At 39.8% G+C, this 22,480-nt stretch overlaps 1 protein-coding gene across 1 annotated transcript in view; it reads left to right on the top strand.

Moving 5' to 3' along the window:
• PTPRO (protein tyrosine phosphatase receptor type O) overlaps positions 1–19,539 on the top strand; it is a 145,426-nt gene extending 125,887 nt beyond the window's left edge. The window contains exons 18-27 of the mRNA XM_065742564.1: positions 2,064–2,099; positions 3,432–3,513; positions 4,446–4,536; positions 5,300–5,376; positions 7,479–7,613; positions 8,924–9,046; positions 10,526–10,680; positions 13,312–13,447; positions 16,714–16,834; positions 17,932–19,539. Of these exons, the coding sequence (XP_065598636.1) occupies positions 2,064–2,099; positions 3,432–3,513; positions 4,446–4,536; positions 5,300–5,376; positions 7,479–7,613; positions 8,924–9,046; positions 10,526–10,680; positions 13,312–13,447; positions 16,714–16,818 (940 nt within the window). The 3' untranslated portion in view covers positions 16,819–16,834; positions 17,932–19,539. The remainder of the gene's footprint in view (positions 1–2,063; positions 2,100–3,431; positions 3,514–4,445; positions 4,537–5,299; positions 5,377–7,478; positions 7,614–8,923; positions 9,047–10,525; positions 10,681–13,311; positions 13,448–16,713; positions 16,835–17,931) is intronic.
• Positions 19,540–22,480: the final 2,941 nt, after the last annotated feature.

The following is a 22,480-nucleotide window of genomic DNA, read 5'->3' as shown; positions in this document are numbered from 1 at the left end:
TTTCCCTCTTTTGCCCCTTTGCCTGTTCTTGTTCAAGATGCATTAACATTACCTTGCCTCCTTAGATATGTATCTTTCTTCAGTAATTTCCCCTATTTCCCAGTTTGATCTAGATTACTGCCTTTCAAGGGGCTGAAGTTGAATGAGATAAGATGAATTGCTCTCTTTGTATTTTAATCTGTAGGATAAATGGAAGAAAAGATGAAGCGCCAGCTAATGTTTCAAATGTATTTATTTTGTACTTACTTTGGTTTAAAACATTCATGAACATTCAGGGAACAAATGCAGTGCTAAGAAACAAAGGCCTCTTGAGAGAATCAAAGGAGAAGAAATTGCTGCTTAGAAATGAATGTCAATCATTTGTTTTATTGCCTCTTGAAGTGTTCCTTAGAGAATGTTCTTAGAAAGTCCCAGCATAAACAGCACTTTGATATTTTTTTTCTTTTGAAATGAGTCGTGGTCTGCCCAACCTTAAAAGATGTACTGCAGTCACAGTGAACAGCAAAGACATGAATTAATTATTTTAGATAAATTAATATTACGACTTCTGTGGAAGAAGAGATGTTTGAAAATGTGGAATAAATGTTACTAGTTTATATACAGATGTAGTACACTTGAATGGTATGAATGGATGTCAGAGTCTGTATAGATAGCATTGTAGATTGAAGAGGTATATAATGAAGCTTTGTGAAGTAAAACTACCATGTTAGTGTGAAGTTGGTGTTGCCATGGGTCTTTGTAACTCTGTAAGTAAAGCTTCACATCTAAATGGAAATGTACCTTGACAAGTTAAGAAAATTGCTGAATCTGATGGCTCCTCTGAAAACTGAACATTTTGTAGAATTTAGTTTTGGAAATTAGGTGTTTTTTTTTTTTTTTTTAACTGCTATTTCACTTCTAAACTTGAAGGGTTAGAAAAGTACAAATACTCCACTTTTTATAATTTCCTTTTGTATTTTTTGCTTATTGTTTTGAAATTAAAAATGTTCACATTTAATTTACCAATTGAAGATGTGATGCATACTTTCTAGAAATCATTTTACTATTAGAATGAAATTTAAAATGTAGCAATATAATGTTAATAGTAAATAAGTATTTGATGCCCAATATTAAAAAATAAACACCACTAAAATTCCTTCTGAGTAAGTCAGAATCTTCTTGTGCTATGTGCTTGTTGTAACTGGATAGATCATTGTTTTCAAAACTCTATCCAAATTATTTTAGGTTGCTAACTTGGTATGTTTAATCTTGTTGGTTAAGTAATTGTAGCAACAACAACTTGAGCACACATGCACACATCCTCCAAAAGTCCATGTTATGATGGTTAGTTTAACGTAGTCCTTAAGTCCATTTGTTATGGGTTATACCATTTAACTCATAAGCTTGCTTGAAACAGTCACTAGTGAATTATATCTCCTATAAATCATGAGAAGACTTGACTGGAACAATTCTCTCTAGCAGTTAAAAATCAATTAAAATTATCAAAGGTTTAAGCTTTAACCCAGCTAAGTCAGTAGGATATTTGCCATTGTGTTCACTGATCATCATAAGCAGGTTATGAGATGGGTGAGAAATGGCATTGAGATCCTTTCCTTTCTCCTTCATTCTTAATCAAATTTGCAAGTGTTCTCTGTTTGCCCAACAGGCTCTTCTCATTAGTGGTTTCTCTCTCTCACTGGCATAATTTCCCAGCCCAATAGAGTGGAGCAGCCTGGGAATACCTTGATGCTCCAGTACCTGCGACAACACTGACAGGAACTTAGCCAGGCTCGGGACAGCCTTGGCCCATGAAGTCAGTAGCACTGTTGGGTCGGTATCTGCAGATAACCTGCTTCTTGTGAGAACAACGTGGTAGTTTTCAGGACCACAGAATGGAAAAAGCATCCCACTAATATCAGTGGAAATTTTGCAACTAGCTTAAAAATGCCCAGGATATTTTCACCAACATTATCGTGATTATTACGTTGACCAGAAAGCATACACTCTCAGACCAGTAATAAATTTGAATAAAGAGTACTCAGTAGTTTAATGAATAAAAAATACTACTATTTTCTTTTTTTCAGGAGTAAAAATGGTCTAAAGAAGAGAAAGCTGACCAAGTATGTAACTTCTTTGATATTTAAACAAATAATTACTAAAAAAGACTTTTTAAACTAAACATCCATTATTGGAGTATGTGGTATAGTGGTATTGCAATTACAGATAAAGAAAACTTCTTAAAAATCACACCCTAAGAGAGATGTCTGAAAGCAGAAAACAAACAGTAATTGGACAAAAGCAATTCTTCTCAGCAGATAAATTGCAGTAAAAGAGCTCCTCACTGATAGAAAATTAGTCATTGGGGAAATGATCAATTATCTGACTTAGTTATTCCAATGGAGCTTATCCTTAGTTAAAAATGACAAATGGCAAAAAAAAAAAAAATGGAATGGAATGGAATGGAATGGAATACATTTGTTCCTGATATTATTTCCCTCTTGACGTAAAGTTCTCATTATGGCTGTTGCTAGAACATGGAGATCATTAATGTTACTGGGTAAACAGGAATAATTAAGTGGTGATGAGACAGGTTCCTCTGGGCATATTGCCTCAAAGTAAATGAAAAGATTACTGTGTTCTTGCTTTAGTAGCTTGTAAATTAGAGCATGATAATTAGGTGAGGGAAGCAGTTTACCTGTGTTCTGTTATTCAGAGTGTTATCCTAATTATTTATGTTCAGAGGTTGTGCCTGTACTAAGGATAAATCCTCATCTGATAGAAAAGTGTGTAGAATGATGAGTGTCACTAAATCAAAGCCAGTTTATAACTGATAAAGCTCTGCATACTTTTATTTAGGGATATGTCACTTCTTCCAGTCAGTATCTCTCCTGGAGGAGAATTCAGTCACAATAACATACATGTATAGTTCTCAAAGCCAGCGGAGAAAACAGTGGCATCCAAAATACTGTTCCAACATTTTTTCCTGGGCAAAGCCTGCATATGAAATCTCTTCTTCTGTGTGATCAAAGCTCAGATGAGTGTTAAAATTGTTGTTTTGCCAGATATTTTGCTTCTTTGAAAACATCCTTTTGCATAGCACAGAAGGAACTTAGATAAATCAGTGGCTACCCTGGTGCCAGAAACACAGTGGGACAATACAATGAGCAGCCTTGCATCAGGGTGCTGAATCTCTCCATTTATCACCATGCCACCTGCACCTTGGGTACATACCTGCCTTGATATTGATTCAGGGGCAGGGGAGTTGTAAGAAAGGTGCACAGACCATTCTCTTCACCTCAAGTCAGCAGTTTCTCTCATGTGGGACAGCTCTGACTCCCCAGCCCATCAAAGCCATCAGCACTAGCAGCACTTGTATATAGTGTTCTGGGGGAATATAGAAATGAAACCTAGTGCATTTACTTTCTTATTTTTGTGTGTTTTTCTTTTTAAAGCCCCGTCCAGTTGGATGATTTTGATGGCTACATCAAGGATATGGCCAAAGATTCTGATTATAAATTTTCTCTGCAATTTGAGGTAAACTTGTAGGGACCGTCCTCTCCTAACTGCCGTTCTTCAGTCAGCGTTGTTCCAGATGTTATGTTTGTGTGGTGTGTTCCTGTGCCCTGTATTGAGCAGTGTGTGCTGTTGTTAGGTGGGTCAGCTTCACGACAAGTTCTGCAGAATTTCAAGGCAGGACTTGGTACCATTAAGAAGCACATTTAGTAAATTTATCTCCCTGTCTCACCCTGTGCAATTCAGGGTAATTGTCAGATCAATACACTTCCTTTAAATGTAAGACATGTTGGTGGCCCAAATTACATTCAGGACTTTTGCAATGCCTTTAATTTTGAGGAGCAGCATTGCAATGAGAAAGTAGCATCAAAAATATCTTCAAGAGGAAGGGGTCCCCTTTAACAGTAGTTGAGGTACGTTGTCTTAATTCCCCTGCATTTAATTCAGCTTAGGAATGCTGAACTAAACAGCTTCATTCCTTGAGCTAACTTACAAAGGCTTAAAAGAGAGAAAGGGGACCACCATGGTGTTTCCACTGTTTTGGATGGCTGGTTTACCCTTGCTTCCAGTGAAAATTCCTTTGATGATATGATGCATTTAGTGTAAGTACTGAATGTAAGGACTGCAAAGATTTTTCAAGCATTCCCCAGTAAAAAGACCAAATGCCACAAAGAGCCACCTAGAGAAAGCCCTTGAAGTGGTGTGAATAACCACTACAGAATGAATCTATCAATCCCATTGGTTTATGCTCTTTTGATTAACTACATGTAGGTGGAGAAAAACAGGCTGCAACCACAACCTCCAATAGCAGGAGTGCATTGGTAGCATCAGTATACAAAGTGTTTTATGAACATTTTCAGTCTTGTTCAAATGGCAAGCATTCACTTCATTAAGGAATTGTTTTCAGAGTCTTGGTGAGTTTGACCTTGACACTTTTCTCTCTCTTACCTCAGGAGCTAAAACTGATTGGGCTTGACATACCTCACTTTGCTGCTGATCTTCCCATGAATCGCTGCAAAAATCGCTACACGAATATCCTGCCATGTAAGTACATACACTGATAAAGTCTCTTGAGAGGGAAAAATGATTTTTAATAATAGGAAAATCATGACAGATTTTCTGACTGATAAAAGCCCGTTCTAAGACCTGCCTTTAGAGAGAAGCAGCTGATAGTTTTTTTCTGTTAGCTATTAAGAGATGTTTCTGGAAGGATGTTTATCAAGACTGCAGTTAGGAAGTGAGAAATACAATGTTGTTTCTACTACTGAAAGGTGTTACTGTATTTTTCTTATGGTTTTAATGAAACCTAAGGGAGTCCAGAGGACTGGCAGTCAGAGGATGTATTTTGCTGAATCGTAGTGACAGTACATCCACGAAGTATTTACTGAAGCAAACATTGCACTCTGTTGGTGTATATAGAATCATAGAATCACAGAATAGAATCCTTGGAGTTGGAAGACACTTTTAAAGACCATCTAGTTCAAATCCCCTGCAATGAACAGGGACACCACAGCTAGATCAGGTTGCCCAGGGCGTGATCTAGCTTGTCCTGAAAGTCTCCAGAGTCAGAGAATCAACCACATCTCCAGGCAACCTGTTCCAGTGCCTCACCAACCTCAATTTAAAAGACTTCTTCCTTATATCCAACCTAAATGTACCCTTTTTAAACTTGAAGACATTTCCTCTTATGAGCATTCTGTTTTTCTTTTTTAATAGATTTTTTTTTCCAGGATTAATTTAAAATGTATAGGATTAATTTTGAGCACCATGCTTGATAGCCAGTGATTTTTTTCATTTTCTTTTACAGATGATTTTAGTCGTGTTCGGTTAGTCTCAATGAATGAAGAAGAGGGATCTGACTACATTAATGCTAACTATATTCCTGTGAGTAAGAACACTGTCCTAAACAGCACTTAGGACACATCTGCTGTGAAAAGCACGATAGATGTTGGTGGCTCAGTCACATTCTCAGCATCTTCTTTAGCTTCCAGTATTTTGTTGGGAGGAAGCTGTTCTTTCCACCATCCACCAAAAAATAAAAATAAAAATAAAAAGAGGATGGAGGGAGACAGGAGACTTTTCACCAGTTTTTCCCATAGTAACACTGAGTGAGATGTGAAGAGTTGTGAAAATAATATTGAAAAGGTAGAGAAATGAGGAGGAATGGTTAAGTGGCACAGTGGCTTCATAAGACAGCTGTTAGAATGTTAGAAACCTTTAAACAAATACGTTTCATGGTTACTAATGAACCCTGTCTACTTTCCTCTTTGTGTTGATGAGCCGCTGTTTACCAGGAAAGATCACCAAGAGTTCTAAAATAACTGAAGTGGACACAGAGGTGTAACCAAGTATTTTAGCACTAGAAATGGACCAAAACTTGGTCAGTTCTTTCCACCTCTGCTGCCCAAAGGTTTGCCCTTGTTTTATTCCCCTGTTCTCCACTGCTTCTTCACTGGGGTACAGCGTGCGTTGTGCTGATCTGTTCAGCATCTGTTTAGAAGACTTTGGACTGGGTGACAAGCATTTCTGCATGTGTGCCATAAGCAGAGAACAGAGCTGTCCCTGGCTGTGCTGGGGAAAGCTGAGTCAGGATTACAGAAAAGGGAGGAGCCCTCAAGTGAGTCAGTGAAACCACTTCTCTGTCAGTGAGCCACTGCCCACACATGTACTGCTGAATATGTTGCTTGTACTTAGTTTATGCAGGAGCATGAACCTAAACACTACAGTTGCATGTGTCTGAGCTGGTAGTGAATCAAGAAAAATGTTTCAGTCTTCAAAAGCATCATTCACAAAACAGAAAAGATTCTAAGATGTAGGGTTATGGGTAATAGGATTGTATGTAGCAATTCCTTTTAGATTGCTGAGTTCTAATTTTTTGGTTGACATCTATTTAGTTTTACTTCCCAACAGAGGTAGGCACATCATCTTTATGCTTCTTCTTCTTCTTCTTCTTTTTTTTTTTTCCTGAAGATGGCATCTTTACTGAGTACCTCCTCCAAACACTGATACTAGTGGTCATCTGTGTCTCTGTGTTAATAATGATCTGACACTTGGGCTATACAAGCAAACAGCATACTGTGTAACAGGAAAACTTAGACTGAACTGACCTTTAGAGATGTCTAAAGGAAACCATTTGTGGGAAGTGCTCCCAAATGGTCAGTATTTTTACAGTCCATGCACAGGGGTGGCACAGAAATGGCCCAATTTACATGGGATCGTGTTGTGTGTTGAATGTATCTTTTGCTCTTGTGGGGAATACTGAACAACTTTCCCATCTCTGCAAATATGATTCTAGCAGATGCTAAAATGGCCTTTCTTTGGGTCTTTTACTATGATTTTTAAAACAGTCTTTTTGAATATAAGAAGGAGGTTTTTACAGCTAAAAGCATGTTAGTAGTGATAGGAGAAGTGTGAAATATGAAGCATCTGAATTAAAAAAAAATATAGCAATGACAATCTGTTAAGGTTCTCGACAGAGCGTGTTCTCTATTATTTTAAGCAGAATTCAAATTAATATCTTACTAATTTAAGTTTTTATGATATAAACATGTGCATGATATAAATGTGCACATATTCCTATGTATTGCTATCCTCCACTTACATCAGTTCTTGAAAATCACCATACACACTACATACATAATTATGTCTATAACTAAACAATCTCTTAAATTATGGAATCTTGAAGAAGCTGGATTTTTTGATGTTTTAATGTTGCCTTTCCAATTCTGAGGGCACAAGATTTGTAGAATCACAGCTTCCCCTTCTGTCTTTCATTCTAGATTGTTTATGTTTGGAAGCATGAAAAACTGGCAAAAGTTGTGAAGTAATCTTTATGTAAAAATCATGAGGAGGTTTATGTTAGAGTTCACTTTTAAAAATACAAATTTAACTTGAGCAAGCCAAAAAGTTCATATGCCAGAGCAAAATAGGTGTTCTGAAGCATTAAACATGTTAGTGAAAAGCACTTGTCTCTTTGTTTTTTTTAGGGTTATAATTCACCCCAGGAATACATTGCAACCCAAGGACCACTGCCAGAAACTAGAAATGATTTTTGGAAGATGGTTCTTCAGCAAAAATCTCAAATTATTGTTATGCTCACTCAGTGCAATGAGAAAAGAAGGGTATGTAACAAAATCTTTGGTGTGATTTAAGCACAAGCAATTGCTCAGCTCTCCCAAACTGATGCCCAGCTAAGCCCCTTAGCAGTGGAAGAGGGAGATGAACTCCCACCCCCTTCAAAACTGCTTCCGCATGATATCATGGGGTATGGAATATCCCTTTGCCCAGTTTCAGTCAACTGTGTTCGTTCTGTTCCCTCCCTTCTCCTTGAGCCCTTCACTGGGAATGGCCTTGGCTCTGTACAGCACTGCTTAGCTGTAACTGTAAGCATCAGTCTCTTGTCAAAGTAGTTTTTCTCCTAGAACAAAAATATAGCACCGTACCAGACACTGTGAATGAAACAGTCCTGTCCCAGCTGAAATTAAGACAGTCTTAGACATTTTTTTTCTAATAATCTGCTCTGAAACCATGTTTATTTATTGGTAGGTGGATTCATTTGCATTATTTTTCATGAGGCAGCATCATTATTATACATGGAATTTCACTTCATTAAGTTATGGTAAACATTTCAGGATGATGAACAGTCTGGAACATCTTTCACATGAAGAGGCTGAGGAAGCTAGGACTCTTTCACCTGGAAAAGTGTATTCACTTAATGGGAAATAATGGAGATGAGGGATCCAGATCTTCTCAGAGGTGTCTTTTGGACAAGAGGCAATGAACACAAACTGAAAGAAATGCAATTCAATCTAAACACAAAATTTTTGTTGTTGTTGTTGTGAGAGATGGGGTCAAACACAGACACAGGTTGTCCACAGACTTTGTGGAGTCTAGACTTCAAAGATCTTCAAAAGCCACCTGGACATGGTCCTGGGTACCCTGCTCTGGGTGTCCCTACTTGAGCAGGGGTTGGATAAGATGGACCCATAGGTCCTTGCCCATCTCAATATACCTGTAATTCCACACTCTTAAGTTTACATAAAAATAAAATACATGTATTAGACTTTCCATGTCCCTTGATATTGTAATAGAATCATGTGAAAGATACATTTTTTCAATATATTCTTTTTCCCCACTTTTTTTTTCTCTTAGACCTCTTCCATCAGAAAATGTGACAGTCTGCTAAGATGTGTATTTTTATGCTTTGCTATGCTAATGCTTTTCTTCAGAAAACTAATGCATAACCATGCCTTTAGCAATACAAACAGGAATGATGAAGCTGAAAGTAATTACAGGATGTATTACCCCTTATTGAAACATCAGGCAAAGAGTGCTGTAGGCATTTCTAAAACTGCAGTTCAGTATGTTTTTGATTTTGCTTTTTTTTTTAATATACATATAGACATAGATATCTTTATATGTTTCCTTTTAGGTGAAATGTGATCATTACTGGCCTTTTACTGAAGATCCTATTGCATATGGGGACATTACTGTCGAGATGCTGTCTGAAGAGGAACACACAGATTGGGTTTATAGGAATTTCCGAATTAGCTATGTAAGTGTAACACTTTTCATAGCTCTACTAGCAGAGTGGGAGCAGTTTTTGTCCAGGCTTTTCTTTAACATTTCTCCATTTCTGGCATGAACTGAAAAGCACCTAAGAAAATGATTACAGCCTTGCCTTCACTCCACGCAAGTAAATATCTAAATCTCATGGTTTTCTCCTGGGATTGCCATCTCTGAGACCTTGTCAGCAACACGTAAGACTGAAGCAACAGTAGTACTTTGGGTTAGAGACATTCCTATGATGCAGATAGTTACTGAAAATTGACAAATGTACTTGCTTATTTTTTTCTGTCAGGCATAATTTTACTGCTGTAAGCCATTCAAAACTTAAAAATGTATATGTAGAAATTGAAAATATTTTTCGAAAGGACAATTGTGCAATATTTGTAGCATAAGTTTAGTGCATGTCTCAGACAGGATCTTGAGTAAAATGTGCAGCCCATCAGAAACAACCAGTCTTATTTTGCAGCTGCTTCAATAGTGCATGTTGAAAATACAGCAAGGAACAGGCATTAGGCATGATAGGATCAAATCAGAGTTTGGGCTGTATCTACTGAAAATAACAGTCAAGTTCAGTTTGCTGTTCAGGCACTGTCCTCTACCAAAACTAGGACAGCTACTTAAGGGGCTTTTGGATTGGTCTCCTTTTTAATATTCTTTCCATAAGACCTGCTGCTGTCTGTGACTGGAGAGGAGTTTCTGCAATAGAGATCTGTAGCCTGATCCAGAATAGCAAAATTAAAGGCCTTGACTGCCATGGCTTTTTTTTTTTTTTTGGTGATAAAATCCTCTCAAACATATTGATAACCTTCCCCATGTTTTGAGCTCCTTTATGTCTCAAAGAAAAGATCGGTTGTACTGAGGATTTTATTTCACCTATTTCACCTACTAAGGTTTTAGAAATGCTCTTGAAAATAATGGATATTTTTCTAAGATCTTTCCTTTGTTGCCTGGCAGTGACCATGTTGGGAGGGGGTATATTTCCTTCCCTTTCTTCTTTAAACTTCAGAAGAAAAATTCTCATGAATCCAGTATTAATTGTTTGCCAGAAGTGTAGTTCTTTATTCATGGCAAAAAGAGAAAAGGAGAGGAAATGGAATAGAAAGGGGAAGAAAGCCTAAACTTGAAAAGTACAACAGTTCTTGTTTTATAGGCCAAAAAAAAAACCCAACAAAAAAACTAACAACCAAGAGAAAACAGTCAAACAAACACCAAAACCAAATCCCAAACCCAGCAACAAGAGTTTGTGCCTTTTTTTATATTGATGGAATAAGTTAAATTTCCCCCATTTTTTAAATCAAATATCATGTAAACACATTCACACCTTTTTGGCTGACTTTATGACTTTACTTTCTTAGGCTGTATGTGGATCAGGAAAGTAAAAACAACCAACAAAACCTCAGTGACTGAACGTGACTGCACTGCTAAAACCCCTGTGAACACGCTGCTGTTCTGCTTTTCCCACTAGGCTGATGAGGTGCAAGACGTGATGCATTTTAACTACACTGCCTGGCCAGACCATGGTGTCCCCACAGCCAACGCCGCTGAAAGCATCCTGCAGTTCGTGCAGATGGTCAGGCAGAAGTCACTAAAGAGTAAAGGCCCCATGATCATACACTGCAGGTAAACATTACTCAGCCAAGGCAGCAGGGAGTTGAAGGAAGGATCCAGTGAGATAGGTTGGGGGATAATTTTTGGGAGGAAGCTTGCTAATACACTGATATATCTATCCCTTGTGTGTCAGCTGACCTTTGATGAACACACTCACTCCCCTGGCCCTACTGGGAGCATCTGCCATGCCAGAGGTGACATCATACCCTAATGCTTCCTGATGCAATGCTTCCCACTGACTTGATACCTCTTTGTGGCTTCCAGTGTGAGAACTGCTCTTCATAGGTTTACAGAGGGATGTAAATTGCCAGGTTGCAATGAATGAGTGTGTGTATGCCACAGTGACATGGTCCAAATGCATATTGAGGCTGGACAAGCTCCATACCTGCCAGCTCTCATCACCCACCTCAGATAGCAGCTATATCATTGAGCAGTGCGTCAGCACTCTCCAGCACGGTCTAGCCTGTTGCTGGTGTACTGGTCAGCACTGTGTCTCTCGCAGCACAGTTTTGAGAACTACTTCCCAGAAAACAGTCTTTTGGAGCAGCATCTTTTCAAGTTTCCAGAAGTGGCAGCTAGTGTTCTGCTGGATGCAAAACAAGAGCATCTGTAAACGCAGCAAGGCGTGCAGCCTTCCCCTACATCTTAATGGAAAAATTAGCAGAGATTATTGTTTTGAAGTTCTAATACCAAAAAAGATGCTAGTAAGCCAGGGAAGGAACTATAATTAGGGCTGTGAAATGAAACTTTTTATATTACTTACTTGTTCTGGGAAGGAACAGGGGAAAGCATTTTCTGTAACATCTTTTTAATTAGGATACTTCTACCAGAAGAGAGAGAGCTTTTCAGGTAATATTTTACACATCGCTCTACATATTAGGCCACACAAGTCGTGAATAATGTTGTTCTGGAATGAGTAGAAGTGGGGGGAGAAAGAACGTATTGATAAACTACAGCAATTGTTCTCACACTTTAAAGAATGGAAAGAACTGACATAATTACAACTCTTTCACTTGCTCTTTATGTATATATCAATTAATGAATCTATGAATATTATGAACATATCAACTAATGAATCTTTCAAATAAGAAGATTGAAAGTTCCATTGTACTCATCTCTTTTCACATATTGACATTTTTGCTAAAGAAATACAAGCAAAAATATCATTTCGTGAAAGTTATATTGAGATGAACTGTTGAAACAAGGCTGCTACAGACCACCCAACCAGGATGAAGAGGCTGATAAAGGATTCTATAAGCAGTTGGCAGAAGTCACACAGTCACAGCTCTTGTTGATCTGGGAGATTTCAACTTACCAAATGTTTGCTGAAATAAAATACAGCAGGGATGAAGCAGTCTAGGAGGTTCCTGGATTGTGTGGAAGATAATTTCCTGACACAGCTAGTAAGAGAGCCTACTAGGGGTCTACCAGCCCCCTCTAGACCTTCTATTTACAAACTCAGAAGGGCTGATGGGAGATATAGAAGCTGTCTTGGGCTTAGTGATCATGAAATCATTTAGTTATCTGTTCTTGGTGAAGTCAGGAAGGGGATCAGTAAAAGCTCTACCCTGGACTTCCGGAGGACAGACTTTGAGTTGTTTAGGATACTGGTTGGGAGAGTCCCTTGGGTGGCAGCCCTGAAGAGCAAAGGGATCCAGGAAGGCTGGACATTCCTTAAGAAAGAAGTCTCAAGGGCACAGGAACTGACTGTCCCCATGTTTCATAGGATGAACTGATGTGGAAGAAGGCCAGCCTGGATGAATAGGGAGTTTTTGCTGGAACTGGGAGAAAAGAGAGTTTACCACCTTAGGAAGAATGGGCTGGCAACTTGGGAAAGTACAAGGATGTTGCTATTCTATGCAGAGAGAAAATTAGAAAGGCAAAAGCCCAGCTGGAACTTAAACTGGCCACTGTTGTCAAAACAAGTGTTTTAACAAATAAATGATCAAAAGGAGAACCAAGGAGAATCTCCAACCCATACTGGGTGTAGCAGGAAACATTACCACAAAGGGTGAGGAAAAGACTGAGGTACTCATTGCCTTCTTTACATCTGTCTTTAATAGTCAGAACAGTTATCTTCAGGGTACTCAGCCCTCAAGCTGGAAGATGGATGGGGAGCAGAATAAAACCCCTTAATTCTGGAGGAAACAGTTAGTGACCTGCTGCTCCACCTGGACTGTCACAATTCCATAGGGCCAGATGGGATCCACTGGAGGGTACCAAGGGAGCTGGTAGAAGTGTTTGCCAAGCCACCTTACTTCATTTATCAGAAGTCCTGTTTAACCTGGGAGGTGCCAGATGATTGGAGCCTTGCTAGTGTGACGCCCATCTACAGGAAGGGTCAGAAGGAGGATCTAGGTAACTACAGGTCTGTCATCCTGTCCTCAGTACTGGGGAAGGTTATGGAGCAGATCATTTTTAGTGTGTTCAAACAGCATATGTGCAACAAACAGAGGATCAGGCCTATCCAGCATGAGTTCATGAAAGGCAGGACCTGCTTTACCGTTGTGATTTCCTACTATGATAAGGTGACCTCCCTAGTAGATTATCTAAGCTGCAGGTCATCTACTTTTTTCAATATCTCTCATTTTCTTCTGTGCCCATGCCTGGAAGACCTAAACGAGATATATGTATTTGTTGCAGTGCCGGAGTGGGACGAACAGGAACATTCATAGCCCTGGACCGGCTCTTACAGCACATCCGTGACCATGAATTCGTAGATATATTGGGCCTGGTGTCTGACATGAGGTCCTACAGAATGTCCATGGTTCAGACAGAGGTAGGATGCTGTGTCAATTCCATTTTGTGCGAAAGTATCGTGGGATCTCTGTCATGCTCCTCTGTAGCATGCTTGTGTCCAGTGATTGTTGTTTCCTTGTCTAAGCAGCTATGAACTGAGACAACCAAGTTTTCAACTTCATTGAAATATTGTCATATAGTTAATCTGCTGCATAGCTGAAAGTCTGATAAAATGTCTTCAGTCTCACTGATGTCTTCCAGAGGGGATGGGCTATTCTCATTTTCTGAAATATCACTGTGTAAAAATGCATTAGAAGAGATTAAGATTTAAAAATTTCAAACCATTCTGAAAAAAAATTGGACTTGCTGAAGGGATTAATGACTCACAAAACAATATCAGTATTGAACAGCCACGCACATCTTTTCATGAGTGTCTCATTTGGTCAAGCATATGAACTGAGTTACATGATAGCAATACAAATACTCAAAGCAAAAGGGTCAAAAGAACATTTAGAAATTTTACTTGAGTCCACCCTATATATCTGTATATATCTGTAAATCTATTAGGTACCTCTTTTTCTGTTGGAGGGAGACATTTCATAATAGTCATATCAGAATATCTGTATGGAAAAAAGTGCCCAGACTCTTTTTCCAGAGCAGATGGCTTTATGTATCTGGAATCTTCCCAGTTTCTCTACTAATGATGGAAAGATTTCACGTTTGTTTTACTCCTCACTGGTTAGATGCAGTACGAGCTGGCAACCTTCATATAGCTGGAAGGACCACCATCACTGTTAGCAGCCTGGCTCTGGCAGATAATCTGTTGCCAAGGATTCCTTATCCCAGAGCAAAGCAGGAAAGACTTAGCAGGGGTGGGGAGGAAAAGGAAAAGTGTCAGGGATGCCAGCTACTGTCTAGGAATTCAAAAGCTCAGAATCAGACCATTCTGGATCATTCCCATAGACCACCACTTTTCAACACAATTCCCTTAAAGGCCTTATATAAACAGTGGGAAACAAATCCTGATTTTTTATTTTGGCTGCAACTGCATTAACACTCCTGAGGTGCCATGATTACTATTTTCTCTAACATACAAACTCACTGCCTGCTTGGGGCTGATGCCCAGTCTTGCTGAGCATTGTGCAGATGTCAGCAGGTGGCACTGGCACCCAGGTGCAGGGCCACTGGAATGGCTCTCCTTAGAAAACCTGAAACCATACACCTGGGCTGACCTGAGCTCACATTTCTTCACATGCTGGAATCTTGGCTTTGTCCCTTCTAAGAGTTTAGAAGGGAGAACACCCTGAAATAAAACTAGTCACTTCAAACCAAAGGGTGTGAAGAAATCCTGCCTTTTATGTGGCCTGAAATAGACTTCAAACTCATCCTGAATCCTGCTGGGATCAGCAGACTTCTGTGGGCAGGGGATGAAATCCACACTTAGATTTTGAAGCTTAAAACTGCCTTTGTCTTTGGAGAGTTATTTTTGCTCAAGAGCCACTTGTTCCTCATGCATTGTGCACATAAGGATTACTGGAGGATTTGTTGGGGCTTTACCTTCTCTCTTCTTGGAATAAAATCAAGTGATGACTTCTGTATTTCAAACCAAAATGCAGTGTTTCTCTGTATGATGATTTGCTTTCAGTGGCGTATGCGCAGGGGTTAATAAATCCCCAAATAATTAACTGCTCTGTGAGCAAACCCAGGTTTCAGCATTATACTGGTAAAGAAGTTGAGAGTTAGGAAGCACAAAGCTTATCAAAACTTTTCAGTTGCATGTGTGGCATGAATGCAATTTGTTGCACTTACATGCATTTGGGTACTTTTCTGGGAATTAATTTATTTTCAGGCTACATAAGGTTGATGCACTTCCAGAAAATAATACAAACCCTTTAGACTGAAGATCTCAGAGCATACAGTATGAAGGTTACACCTGTAACTAAAAGACTTGATTTGCTGGATTGCTGTACTTCACAGTTCCCTGTAGTCGGTTGCCCCTCTCTGCCTGGCCAGGACCACAAGGCTGTAATTCCTGCAAAACTGACACCATTGACTGTGTCAGAGACCATGAAAGTGTGAAGCTTTGTTTCAGATTGAAATGAAAAAGCTGTCTTACACATGCAGCAGTGCCATTGCTCAGTGAGAAGTATGGGGCTCAGCCATGTTCCTCTCCAGCACGTCGCTTACACACTATGGTCACTGACCATATGGCCAGCATGTACTTGCACAACCTCCTCCTGGAATCTGATAATTCACACTGCAACCAGACAAAAGGGGAACTGTGAATGATAACAACCATTGTTTCTAAAGGTACAACTGCAGCTCTGAAAGCACTGCCTCCTATGTTATTCTATCAGCTCACATCATCAGAGATACATGCTGATGATATAGCAGTAAAAGCTGAACTTTCCAACCAGTGTTCCATTACATTTTGCTGCTGTGTGACAGATGGCAGCAGAGGGGTAGTCTGACAGAATGAGGTCTGACATGGAAGTGTATATGAAGCAAAGGTGTGTCATTGAATGCCTCAATGTGGAAAAAATGGCACTCACTGATACACATTAATGGTTGCTGAACATTTCTGGAGACAAAACAGTGGAAGTGAGCACCATGAGGTGGTGGGTGGTGTGTTTCAGCAGTGGTGACAGTGACAGTGGGTCCTCCGCTGGTGCAGATTTTTATGAGTGTAGCATGCAGGCTTGTGTTCATCACTGTTGAAAATGCATAGCTAATGGTGGTGACTCTGCTGAAAAAAATAGTATTTTGTAGCTGAGAATTTTCTCTATCAAATAGTGTTATCTTACTGTTTGTATCTGTTGTAGTTTCTGTGCAAATAAATAGGAGGCAATACTTTTGGAACGACCTACATAAGATTTCTAGAAAGCTATGTCATAAATACGGCTGCAGCACTTCTCCTACAGCATGGTTGTGCCTTAACTTACAATATTCCTTGTTCAGAGCTTAAATTTGCTACCATCACAGCTAGTGAGCAATCAGTTATTGGTAAAACTCCGTCCAAATCACCCATCGCTTCAGTTTCAAGTCAGGTTGCCCTCACAGCCAACACTACAATACAGTGTTAATTTATCTCACAGCACCTCAAGCTTAAGTGAGTTTTTGTGCTTCCAAAGCTGCTACGTGCAACAGTAAAAGGCTGTTTTTTGAGGAGCACGTTGTAAGGTGATAGAGAGGGCAAAACAGGGAAGCTGTGCAGACATATGCTATAAACTATTGAAGTGTTTCACTGGGTTTTCATCAGGCTTTGTGAGCTGCAAAAATGCCAATTCTCTTGATTCTTTCTTCCAGGAACAATACATATTTATTCACCAATGTGTGCAATTGATGTGGCAAAAGAAGAAGCAGCAGTTCTGCATAAGCGATGTAATATACGAGAATGTCAGCAAGTCCTAGTTTGGAGTCCCAGGCGGTAAGTCAGGGAAGCCTTGTGCGACGCTTAGAGTTCAGCATCCCCACTGCTTGGTAGCAAGCAGTTTCATGTCATGGCTGTGTACATCTCACGCTGGGGGAGCTTTGCTTGAAGCTTTCTTCTAGGCCTCTCTCTGCCCTGAGGGGATTTTCAATGGAGAGTGCAAACAAAATCCCCTCAGCCTCTTGCATTAAATAGTTCTCTGTACTTCCTATATCAGTGTAAGGGTTTGTTGACTCACATGTTCAAAGAATTAGAGAATCCTGAAATCCTAAGGATTTAACTGAAGCTCTCCCTCCACTTGTCCTACTACACCCTGCAATGAGTGAAGGGTTGAGGCAGAGGGAGAATTTACACTGTCCTCGCATCACTCCCAGCTGCACATTAACAAGGCCTACAGAGGGTTTGGGTTGGGCTGCCAGCACTACTGGCTTGTCAGTTTGGCTTCCTAAGGAGTAAGATGGGGACTCAGCAGCTCCAGCAGGGAATTCTAGGAGCCAGGGAACAGGAGGGCTCTCTGTCAGGCACTACTGTGCTTTCCCACCAGGCCCCAGGGACTGCCTCAATGCAGACAATAGTGTGGCCTGGTCCCCAGCAGCACAGCAAGCAGTGCTTCAGGGTTTTCTGTCAATGAAGCTAGCATATTTCCTTTTGCTTTGGGCTCACGCTGTGAGGACACATGACCCTGCTTCAGCTAGTGAGCTTTAGTTCATTAGGTGGCAGTAATAAGCCAGCCATAACCTTAACATTTGCTTTTGGGTGAAGGAGGAAGCTGAATGCTGCTGACACAAAGTGGCTTCTCAGCTACCTTGTGGGGAGCCATGACAGGAAACAGCCATCTCCATTGGCATTCTGTAGAGTAGCACAGGCATCTCTATCAACATTTCTTCATGTCATTCCCCTGCTCACAAAATACACCCACGACTTTGCACAGGCTCACTTCCCCAGCTGTAGGGAATTCACCATCTAAACAGAGTCCCAAAGCGTAGTTGTACAGTTAGGCCTCTGTATGCATGTCTGGCAGAACTATATGCCAACATCTCTATTTATTTCCTTATCTAGTTCTAACCTGTTCTCTCTGTGTTGTACTGTTCCAGGTGAGACCATGAAGCACACCCATCTTCCCTCGCTTCCAATTTTTTTTTCTTTTGGTGGCTTGAACCACCACAAGAGACCGCTGCCTGGTGGTATGCGGACAATGAGAAACAGAAACTTTAACTTTCAGAAGCACTGGGGAGAAAAAGCCTTAACAAGCCTGCGGTGTCTTTTGAACTGTTTTAATTTCTGGACCTTTTTTTAAATACTGGACCAAATTCAACTGAACAACATGAAGGAAAAGACACTACAAGATGTGCATAAAATAGAGTGCTCCAGAGCATCGGGTTTTCTTGTTTGGTACTTTCAGTTATTTTATTTGTTTCTGTGCAGGTTGGGCTTAAGGTTAAAGTAAGTGCAATATTTTTTTAAGGGTTGAATGAAGACCTTTCTTCATGTGTCACTGGTCTGTGCTAACGTCCATAGGAGAACAGGCATTGTTAGTATCTAATAATACCTCATTAGTGAATAGCGAGGCATGAACATACATGAAGAAATCTGGAGATTGTGAAAGAGTGGGGGGACAGGGGCACTGGGTACCTGGATTGAACTGTTTCCTGCAGCCCTGATATTCTCTGCTTGGGGCCTGGGGAAAAGCAAGACTAAAGGAAAGGACTGACCTTCAGAAATGCAGACCATGGAGTGCGAAGCTGAAGCAAGCAGCTGAGGAACAGGGTCGTTGTGGTTTGTGACATTGCTGCTAGGAATAAAGCAGAGAGATTACTCTTTTCTCCAACCTTTTCAGTAACGCCACTGAGCAGGATATTTTTTTAGACCAGTCTAATCCAAGTGCAGCTGAGATAGCTTTGACTCCATTTCTATAGCATCTAACTGTCCAAGCAATCTATGGTGCCTATACCCCTCATTTGTTTATTATTTTTAATAAGTATTAAACCTGTGTAAAAATGTGAAGCTGATTCAGGTTGGGGAAGAAAAATGTGCTTTAATGGATGTAACTATTTTTCCGAGCCAGGAATTCACGGTGTTATGAAAACATTTTTTTTGGCATGTGAAGGGATATGGTTATTGCTTTATTGCTACGAGGCTGCCAAAGCATCGGGACGGATTCCTGCAGGGACATTGGGTCAAGGAGATGGGCTCTTTTCCTTTTTGCTGTCAGTTTCAGTTCTAGTCAGAATAATTAGCTATATATATTTTTTTGTCTTTGTATAATTCCAGTACATCATTGTGTATTGTGACATGGATGCTGTCAGAATGGATGTTTGATGGCATTTTGTAGCCTGTTGCTTTTTGTCACCTTATTGGAAGTTAGCAGCAATGGTAACTCAATGTAAACAAAACAAACTTGAACTGAAAGTAAACACACTGGATTGCTTACCTGTGAAGAAGTCACTGTCAGCAAAACAGCAAGTGCTCCCACACATACTTTGTATTCACCTCACAGCCAGCGTAATAGAGCTGGTAGCTCAGAAACTTACAGGAGACTGACATCCTCCTTCAGATGACATTGGGTTTATTTATTTTTTAAAAAGCTGTTCCTTCAGCTGAAAAATAGGTGCATATTCCTTTAATATCTACACCATCTCAGTAATGGTTATAAAGGAAAACTTCCTTCAAACCCCCCCACATCCGCTATGCAAAGCTGCATAGACAACATAACCCTTAAACAAGGTCCTTCTGAAGGGTATTGAAAGAAACATGACTCTACCTCTAATTATTAAATGGGAGGTGAAGTGCACACTTCTCCTTCCATGCATCTAATACAACTTTGACAATTTCCACTGGGTCCATTCCTAAAGCAAAGCTGCCATGTCTCTAAATAGGAAGCCTGGAAATGGACGCATGGAGCATGGGGCATGGAGCTGTCTTCAGGGGGTGGACTTCTAACAAGAAAGGCTTCAACAATACATTTCTTTCCATTCCTTCACAAGTACACTTCAGGAGGAGGGCCTGCCATCTACTAGGAATGGACATAATTTGCTGGCCTAATTTGAACAGAAGCCAGAATGATAAAAGAGCACTTGACCATCCAGACCTTGCCTTTTTGTAGGTTTATATATCAGTGTCATCACACGTTTACTTAGAAAACGTGCACACCCCTCTTGAGAACTTCTAGCAGGGATAAAAAAGAACAAATCCACAAAGGTACAAATGTTCTTGCTTTCTCATCTACTGCCCTCTGTGTCTTGCCCACTGATTCTACATTTATTCTGTATCATCAGCCAGAGTAACCAGGTTACTTTTAAAAAATTGATGTGCACACAAGCCAGCACAGTTGCTACTTCACAATGTCAATTACTATTATGAACAAAAAAAAAAAAACCTTTCTTCAGACAAAGTTGTTTACTTTGTCAGTCAACATAATTCTCTTATGCACCAAAAATGGTCCTTCCCATCCTCCACACTTGACTCACTGACCAAACAGTCTCACCACCTCTCCCCAGCTTCTAACTTTTTTAAGGGTACGCATGAAAACAATTGCTCCTTTCAAGCAGGCAAACATTGCTGCTTCCAGACATTTCTGGAGACAAAGCAATCAAATTAGTTGTGTTGAAATGGATGAGACTGGGGACTGGTTGAGCTTTCATTGTGCCAACTAGGAGTGGTGGATGGGAAGCATTTAGGCTCTCTCGCCATATTCTTTCATCTTCACTTATTTTAACCTAAAAATATCATCAAGAAAAAAAAAGCACAAACTTAATTTGGATTTAAGTGTCAGTGCTGGGTAAGTAGTAAAAGACAACTGAAGCACGTACCTACAGGGAGACTAAAGAAGGATAGTGAAGGGCTGAAAGATTTAAAAAGGCACTTCCTAGCTAAAACTAAACATACCAACAATACAAAACTCAACAAGTTTCAAAATACTTAAACATAGAACTCAATGAACTCTTAAAAAGCTGCTTACATGTGCACTCCACGTACATAACTCCACTGTGTGAGTGCAAAGACTGCACACTACACATAGGGATGTTCTCTCAACTACTCTTTATGTGACCGACCCATTCCTCACATAGGAATGCTTGCTTTGTGTTTTAACACTGCACAGTCTTCAAAGTTGAGGAAAAACATCCTGGAACATCGTGCTTTTATAAAATGATGGCTTGGTCAAAAGCACGGGTTTCTGTTCATATCCATGTTTTCCACATTTACGAGATGCAGTCCAGGAAAACATATGGAGATACTTGCTGGAACAAGGGTCTGGTATTCAAGCTGTGTCCTGCTTATCTATACATCCTAAAGAACTGAAAACTTAAAATGCATCTTTTACTATAAAGTAGTGAAGCACAGGAGCAGACTGCCCAGAGAGGTGGTGGGTGCACCATCCCTAGAGACACTCAAGATCAGGCAGGACGGGGCTCTGACCAACCTGATCAAGCTGTGGGTTTCCCTGTTCACTGCAGGGCAGTTGGACTGGATGGCCTTTAAAAGGGTCCCTCCCAACTCATATGATTCTATGATTCTATGAAATGCTTAACCTACAGCAAATTGTCACAACCTTAGCTCAATTAATAAAGTACTAATGTTGCTGTCCTGCAAAGCACTGCCAGGGACTCTTTTAGAGTTTCCCAAACACTATACACTTAAGGTCATAGGGTGCTCAGTGCATTTCAGAGTATCGTGGCATTCTGGATATCTACTTTGACATAAAACATTTCTGCAAAAACAATACTGTGGAAGTCACTTATTTACACTTAATTACACTTATTTTCTAGGCCCCAAATAACACTAACTTCTATAATAAAATGATTTGGAACAATAAAAGTGTGCAGAAAAATCTTGCTCACAGATCACAGTTTATCTGAGCAAAGCACTGTTTTAACAATTAAATTGATGAATTATAAGTAATCTCGTGCACATGTTAGTATTGGTTATACATGTTAATGAGAAACTAAATGTGAGCTCACGCTATCCCAGTAAAACAAGCTGACTAAAGAAGTGGGCAGAAGTGACTTGCTGATGTTATGTTGTGTGCACCTAGAAAGCATAAAACTGCTGATTGAGCACAAGATGCTGAAACTCCTCCACCCTGTTATGCACATTTCACACAGTGTATCTTTCTAAAACATTACTATTAAAAACAAAAATCACAACACACTGCTCAAAGCCTAGAGATGACATTTGGAATGAAATGGTGCATTTGGTCGTTTTGTTTTCATTTGAGACATGGAGAATTTTGAAGAAAATAGTGTAATTTCATTTGCTTAGCCCTAAAGCAAATCTCCTTTTGATTTCCTTCGAGTTTTTGCAAACTCAAGGACTGCAGGCAGAGGTGAGAAGTCCCCTGGAGTGCTTTAAGCCATCTAGAAAATTCCAGGAAAAAGGGAAATCTCTGCCTTAACGTCACTTAAATTTCACAGATTGTTACACTGAAGTTATGCAATCTCATTCAACAATGTTGAAGTGTAAAATACAGCTTCAAGCTTTATTGGCTTGGTAAATTATTAGCAGTTAATTAAAAAAATAATTATTTTTTAAAATGCAGAAAACAAAATTAGGGGGAAAAAAAACCATACAGATTATTCTGCTTACATGGAAGGGTTTTCCTCCCAAGTGCCTCCAAAGATCTCTGAGAATACTGACCACATTCAG

This window comes from Cyrtonyx montezumae, unplaced genomic scaffold (genome assembly GCF_038088225.1).
Source record: "Cyrtonyx montezumae isolate F1298 unplaced genomic scaffold, pur_monq_1.0 scaffold_3, whole genome shotgun sequence".
NCBI classification, from domain to species: Eukaryota; Metazoa; Chordata; class Aves; order Galliformes; family Odontophoridae; genus Cyrtonyx; species Cyrtonyx montezumae.
This window is presented reverse-complemented; position numbering and strand designations above follow the sequence as displayed.